A 7,545-nucleotide genomic window follows, 5' to 3' on the forward strand; every position below is an offset into this window, starting at 1 on the left:
ATAATTTTTCCGGTTACATTAAGCACCAAACCGTATCAAATGTTTTGCCCACTTAGTCAGACGGAGTTAATGCGCGCGGCCACCGGATATCTGAAAAACTCATCCAGAAATTCGACCAACCAAAATAGTTTGTGTCCCCTTGTTAAAAACTCAACAGACACGAAATGAAAGAGCTACTAAAGCCACATTAGGAGCATTGAATTAAATCCCCAATTTGTTGCGCATCTCTGCATAATGCAGCGGATTACCACATCATGCAGGGCTGGTCCAAGGGTGTATGAGGCCTGGAGCAGAATATGACTTGGGGGGGGCCCCTTTGGTTGCTAAAAACATCAGCACCTCTAACAGCTTCTGTGTTAGATTTAGTGAAATCTAAGACAGGGGGAGTAGTTTAACTGGCAAACCTAAAAAGCAATAAATTATAACTGCAGCTTACTAGTTTGTATTTGTGAACAAACACAGCTGAAACTCAAAGATTAAACTCGGCATCAGATTGTAGCTGTGGTAACAAACCAATCTGACTATGAATATTGTTCTTTGAACTTCTACAAAGTAAACTTGCCAGMTCCTTAAAATCTTACATATAAATGTTAAATCATTTAAAGTTTTTTAATGTTTTTTTAAAAAAACTTTTCAAGTTTTTTAATCATATGCTGAAACCATTATGTCAAATTTAGCAGCAATGATAGTCTCAATAAACAAATGCTACATTTATATTATCTGTGGTCTATGTTAAAATATTAGCATTTATGGGGCCCCTGAAGCTCTGGGGGGTCTGATGGAGCCTCTGACTTAATTTATTATGACCACAGAAGTGGACATAATTGAAATTCATTTTAATTGTATTTTTTTATTAGTTGTTTTTAAGACTGGTTGTGGGTTTATATAGCAGTTCACTGACAATGTTTTCCCATAACATATAATTACCCAGTGATATTTTTACTTTGTCTACTTAACATCTTTTAATGCAAAAACACGGTGGACCGCCTTGGCGCCCGACCACTGGGCTTAGCAGGTTTTCTGGGGGAAACCCTGTGTGTATATATATATATATATCCTACCTGCTGCTGTGCCTATATATATGTTTCACACTATATTGTTTCAGTTCACTTGCATTTTTTTTGTATATATAGATTTTTTATATTGGTTCTGCTCTGTCCTCTGTACTGCTGTAACAATGCAAATTTCCCTACTGCGGGATTAATAAAGGAATATCAACAAGAAAAAACAAGATAATGATATACTATGCAGGTTTATAACATAAAATACTGTGCAGTTATCATAAATATTATTCTCAATCCAGGGATGTGCAACTGGATAGGATGAATTTTTCTTTATGTACATAATGGTTATTGAATATTAGACTGTTTACAACACAGCACACCAGTGCAGTACGGAAAAACAAATGTGCAATAACAGCAGAAATTTTCTTAAAAAATGAGTAAAAACAAGATAAAAGCTGAGAATGGACATTCAGTGTTTGTTTTTTTTATATGAAAACTGAGGAGTTAAATAGATGAAGTGACCTGCTCAAACTGTGTGTGTGCAGGATGTCCACTCTCAGGGRGAAGTGATTGCCTGTCTGGAGAAGGGTTTAGTCCGTGAGGCTGAGGAGCAACCAGGTGCACACCRCATCAGAGACGACTGTAAGAAGGCCATCATGAGAGTAGCCGAGCTGTCCTCTGATGATTTCCACCTGGACCGATACCTGTACTTGGCCTGCAGAGACGACCGGGAACGCTTCTGTGAAAATGTGAGGATGCTCTCTGACACATCCACAGTTACTTTGTGTTTCATGGTGTACTGCTGCAGTCTTATCATCTGTTTTAGCCCATTACGTCAGAACCTTTTTTTWAAAWTTTTTTTGCAGCTACAGGTTCATCTCAAACAAATAGGATAGCATGAAAAAATCAATCTGCTGTGATAGTTGAGTTCAAAAAGTAAAACTAAAGATTTGCTCCACACAGTGGTTGCGTTTCAAGCTGTCACCTTTCGTTTTTGGTCAGTATGGCCTGCAACTTAATAAACCCAACAATTTTGCAGTTTTTTAAAACATCAGAATTGTAATCATGATTTTTTTTGTTGTTGTGCAGTATCTGCTCTATGCACTTGTTGTTCCCAGCTAACCTTAACTACAGCCATCACACTTCATTTCCACTTTCATACGTTTTCTTCTTGTACCACACAAGACAAAATGTTACCAAACTTATAATTTGATCAAACTGTAAAGTCTAAAAAGAGTTGTGTAGTGGTTCTCGGCATGTTTTTTGAACGAGGTGAATACTTCGCTGCTGATGCGTCGTATCAGAAACCAATAAACCAAAAGCAGAAGCCCGTCTTTACATGTGGTTGTGAGTTTCAGTTAACTTGATCTTTTTTCCCCACAGACAGCAGCTGGGGAGGGTCGAGTTTATAAATGTCTGTTCAACCACAAGTTTGAGGATGCCATGTCTGAGAGGGTGAGTTCCCCATCCACTTTTTTCATCTCACTGCCCCCCCTGCCGCYCCCCAACAGCTCTGTTAAATCAGTGGCTCTTAAAAGGTCAKGGGAACACTCTGGTCACATTGTAAAACTGAGTAATGGGATAAAATTCAACACATTGAGCTGATTTGGCTTGGATTCATGCTTAGTGGCTTGCATTTTCTGGTGGACTTGTAAACTCTGGTGCTGATTTTTGCGTCTTCAGTGTCGCGAGGCATTGACCACCAGGCAGAAGCTGATCGCCCAGGACTACAAGGTGAGCTACTCACTCGCCAAAGCTTGCAAGTCGGACCTGAGGAAGTACCGCTGCAACGTGGACGCAAACATGCCCCGAGCCAAAGAGACRCGTCTGTCCTACCTGCTGCTGTGCCTTGAGGCCGCCGTGCACCGAGGTGAGCAGGTCTTTCCTCCGTCTGCAGCGCCAGGACGTTTAAAATCCAATTTAAAATAATTGTACTGTATGCTTCCTGCTCCGTGACATACATTTCAGGTCGAGTGGTGAGTGGCGAGTGTCAGGGAGAAATGATGGATTACAGGCGGATGCTGATGGAGGATTTCTCACTGAGTCCTGAGATCGTGCTGCACTGCCGCAGTGAGATAGAGAACCACTGCTCTGGTTTACACCGGAAAGGCCGGACGCTGCACTGCCTGATGAGGGTCGGCCGAGGAGACATGGAGGCCATCGAACCCACCTGCCAAAAAGCGGTGAGTTAAAACGGCCTGGAACCTCATTTAAAACCAGCAGGAGAATTAAAAAGATAATCTAATGGCAAGTTTTAATGTTTATTGGTTGCTGTCATAGAACAGAATCATAACTCTGGTCAACAGCCAAAAGAATTTCATCAGGACAGAAAAGAGACAGAGAATTTTACACAGTGAAGACATAATGTTCAATTCACATGTATTTACACTTATTAGTGTTCATTATTCAATTTACAGAAATCCAAGTTTGTAACATTTAATTAATACACTTTGTTATAAAACCATTTTTTTTCCTCCTAAAAAATACATATGAACGGAAATGAACTGATAATGTCACAAAAATGTCATCAATTTAGTCAGAAGATCAGATTTCTATAAAGCAAAGTAAAGTTAAAAACCTGATTGAGAAAATTTATGTAATTTTTGGATTCAGTGCTGCAAAATAATCATCTTCTTGGTCAGACTTTCAGACTAATCTAACAATGTTAAATTAGATGTTAAAAAAATAAAAAATTKTATATATGTAATTTTTTTTTTCTGTCATGGCATTAAAATGAACGTGGTGGTTCTCTCTTTGSCACATCAGAGCCATGTCTCAGTGCTGTCAATCATGCTAAATGAATGCACGTCAGCTTTAACTTTACTTTCATCAGTCTGACAAATGTTTTGAACAATCTGAAAATAATTTTAAGCCGTTACTTTTTAACTTRGATATTTCTCCWACTTTCAACACTGCTTGAGGCTGTTCAGGATGTTTCAGTYGGATTTTTCCGCCTGCAGTTTGAAGGAAACTGTTTATTAAAGGCGGCAGAGAAACAAGCTATTAACCTGCTCCGCCCTGCCTAAGCCAAACAAAACTAGCAATAATGTGTGATTATACATAAAGCCAGCAGCTTCTCTGCTCCAGAGGTTTTCCAGCAGCACCACAGGCCAGAGTGGAACACTGATTCCTGCTTCTAAAGGAGCCGCTGTGGCTCTGGTACTGCCTCTGTTTCTGACCTGGGTGTAGGAGCTTCAGCCTCTGGTCGTGTCAGTTGGTTGAGGTTCTTCTCCTGATGTTGCTCTTCTTCCTGTGATCAGCTCAAGGACCTGGTGCAGGAAGCAGACCCAGGAGCCGACTATCGGATCGACAGGGCGCTGAACGAGGCCTGTGAGTCCGTCATCCAGACAGCCTGCAAACACATCCGCAACGGAGACCCCATGTAAGTCCTGCTGGTAAAACCCCCCAGAAAACCTCAAAACACCGTTCCAGAACACAATACGTACAGCCAGGCGGATCAGCAGTAACTGTACAGAACTGGTTCTGATCATGCAGGATCCTGTCTTGTCTGATGGAGCATCTGTACACTGAGAAGATGGTGGAGGGCTGTGAGCACAGGCTGCTGGAGCTGCAGTACTTCATAGCCAGAGAYTGGAAGTAAGATGAGCTGTCAGCTAAAAACAATAAATGACATGAATTCATTTTGGGAATGAGTTCAACTTGAAAATAACTAATCAACTAGTGCCATGTTAAATAATTTAATTGCTTTTCAGAATAAAACTACAGTCACTTATTTTTGAACAAATAGGACAAATATTAAGTTTGTGTCTAAGCCGTGTTTTTCTCAAAGTGAGGTGGATGGAAGATATGATCTGTCTGCAGTCAGAGTGAGAATCAATGTTTAAAACAAAAGAATGACAATGTCTGTGTGTTCTTGATAAACCAAACTACGATTATATTCATGATGCAGTGCCGTTCCTCAGGCTGGACCCCATTCTGTATAAGAAATGTCAGGGTGATGCGGCCAGACTCTGCCACACTCACGGCTGGAATGAAACCAGTGAGCTAATGCCAGCCGGGGCCGTTTTCTCATGCCTGTATCGCCACGCTTACCGCTCAGTGGAGCAGGGACGGAGGGTACGTATYCCATGGCAACCGTTTGACTTTTACAGGAATCTTTCGTCTCTGAGTGAAAGATTAAAACTTTAGGATTGTATAAAGCTGGAAAGCTGAATACTGTCAGATGGGCAGCAWGTCAATACAGCCCATGTTTTAGTGATTATTCAGTCTGTTTCCATTGATTAGCTCCTCCATTATGCGTTCCATCTGGTCCGTCTTGGCTTTTATTTTGAAACACAAGATGTATTAAGAGTCTGTAATGAATAACGAGCAGCCTCTAAACCAGTGGTCTCAAACTGAGTGGTCAGTCCACCACACTTGAATTAAATGGAAAGAGTAGGCCACTGCTTCAGTAGCCTGCAGTTGAGCTCCACAGAGATCTGCTAGTGAGCTGATGGTGCATCCTCTAAAATAAGTGTCCAGACCTTCAGAACGACTTTTTTTTCTTCTTTTTTTTTTATGCTAGAATATAACAAAGGTAACGGCGTGTAACCACTACGGTTTTTWAAAAAAAAAACTTAGAGGAAACACTGAGATGTGCTGAAGCAGAGACGCTAAAAGCTGCAGGAACCTGGCCTTACAGGCCTGGACTGTACTAAACTCTGACATAAAGCTCTGTGATAAAACTGGAAACTTTACCTCAGTAAAGTATTTCTTCTCATCTATAAACATGTTTTTTTATGATAAAGTGTAAAAATATATTTTTTTCGTTAAAACTAACTTTGGAATTGTTCTCACTCCTCATCCTCAGCTATCGAGGGACTGTAAGGTGGAGGTCCAGAGGATTCTCCACCAGAGGGCAATAGACGTGAAGCTGGATCCTGAGCTGCAGAGACGCTGCATGGCCGACCTGGGGAAGTGGTGCAGTGAGAAGTCGGAGACCGGCCAGGAGCTGGAGTGTCTGCAGGACCATCTGGAGGATCTGGTGTCCGACTGCAGAGACGTGGTGGGGAATCTCACAGAGCTTGAGTCAGAGGTTTGTGTTCCTTTCTAAGCTGTTGCATTCTCAGCACCACACTGGTGATGAGAATGATTAATGAAGCCATCGAGCTGTGACTGAACATAATGTTGTGACTAAACATTGCCTCTATGTTCCCTTCTCAGGACATTCAGATTGAGGCTTTATTAATGCGAGCCTGTGAACCTGTAATTCAARGCTACTGTCATGTGAGTATTCACTTACTGATCCATTACAGATACAGTGTTTCCATGTTTGAAATGTAGCATTCATAAATTTCCGAGACAATTTGGGAACAGAAGGTTTTAGGATCAGTTGTGGTTTACATGCGTTTCTTTAAACCACAAACATGTTGTGTAATTGTACCACATGTGTACTTCCTCTTTGACACTGGGATAACTGGTAATAACAATCAAAACACTGTGCTTTTTTTTTTTTTTTACTTCATGAACGTATTGGAAGATGAGTGCAGCATTTTAAACTGACCCCTTTCTGTGTCTGTGTCCTATTTCCTCTCCATGTGTCAGGAGGTAGCCGACAATCAGATCGACTCTGGTGACCTGATGGAGTGTTTGATTCAGAACAAACACCAGAAGGAGATGAATGAGAAGTGTGCGGTGGGCGTCACACACTTCCAGCTGGTGAGCAAACCGAGCTTCTGTTGTAGCTCAGCTTCTACAGGCTTTTTTCACTTTGGCTTTCATATCATTTAAAGTTTATTTTTAGTTCTGTTTCTATAGTGCTAATTTACAGCAAATGTTGTCTCAAGGCACTTTACAAAAAATGATTAAATTAAGTCACACATACATTCCAATCAGAGGTCACGTTAACAGAATATTTTCCATATTTGACCAGTTATTTTTTTAAACGACGGGAAAATTTAAAGCCCATCGGTCATTTGACAGGTTATAATTAACACCTTTGACTGGTGCACATGTGCAGACATTACAGACTTTACACAAAGAGTTAATCGCAGAGGCAACTAAAATCAATTAATAAAAAAAATCCTTTCTGAATATCATCTCATGGACAAATGGGTCTTTAGTTCAGTGTTCATCAACACGGGAGCTGACAGCGTGTTGATGAGTTATGGACCTGGACCAGACACTTGGAGCGTATGGTTCAGAAGCCCATTACATTTCTTTGGTAGAAATGGCGMGTTTAATTTCAATCTCCATTACATACAGATCAGAGAAAACTAAAGAGAATGCAATGTTGTGTTAATCCATTTATTAGGGCTGTATAAATAAATCGATTTGGCGATGTATATCGATATTTTCCGCCCTCTGAAAGTATCAATTTTTCATCCGCGAGTATTGATCCATTAAACCACAGGGGTCCATAGTCTTATAGCTCTTTTTAACATCTAGTTTGTTACGGCGCAGCAGCAAGATTCCGCCTCCCTCAGTCTTACTTTCAAAATGAGCTTAAAGTGCATATTATAAACTACACACCAGTTTTTAAATTGTGTTAATAGGCCAAGTATAACCGGAGTTATGCTAAAATTAGTAAACCATATTTTTC

The 7,545-nt window shown here is 40.6% G+C and overlaps 1 protein-coding gene across 1 annotated transcript in view; it reads left to right on the forward strand.

The window, feature by feature from the left end:
• Window positions 1-7,545, forward strand: part of LOC103465682 (Golgi apparatus protein 1) — a 36,622-nt gene that overhangs the window by 14,802 nt on the left and 14,275 nt on the right. Inside the window, exons 4-13 of the mRNA XM_008410711.2 lie at window positions 1,550-1,753; window positions 2,388-2,459; window positions 2,688-2,874; window positions 2,973-3,187; window positions 4,265-4,386; window positions 4,500-4,601; window positions 4,928-5,081; window positions 5,815-6,039; window positions 6,168-6,230; window positions 6,549-6,662. Coding sequence (XP_008408933.2) covers window positions 1,550-1,753; window positions 2,388-2,459; window positions 2,688-2,874; window positions 2,973-3,187; window positions 4,265-4,386; window positions 4,500-4,601; window positions 4,928-5,081; window positions 5,815-6,039; window positions 6,168-6,230; window positions 6,549-6,662 — 1,458 coding nt within the window. The remainder of the gene's footprint in view (window positions 1-1,549; window positions 1,754-2,387; window positions 2,460-2,687; window positions 2,875-2,972; window positions 3,188-4,264; window positions 4,387-4,499; window positions 4,602-4,927; window positions 5,082-5,814; window positions 6,040-6,167; window positions 6,231-6,548; window positions 6,663-7,545) is intronic.

This window comes from Poecilia reticulata, linkage group LG6 (assembly GCF_000633615.1).
Source record: "Poecilia reticulata strain Guanapo linkage group LG6, Guppy_female_1.0+MT, whole genome shotgun sequence".
Classification (NCBI taxonomy): Eukaryota; Metazoa; Chordata; class Actinopteri; order Cyprinodontiformes; family Poeciliidae; genus Poecilia; species Poecilia reticulata.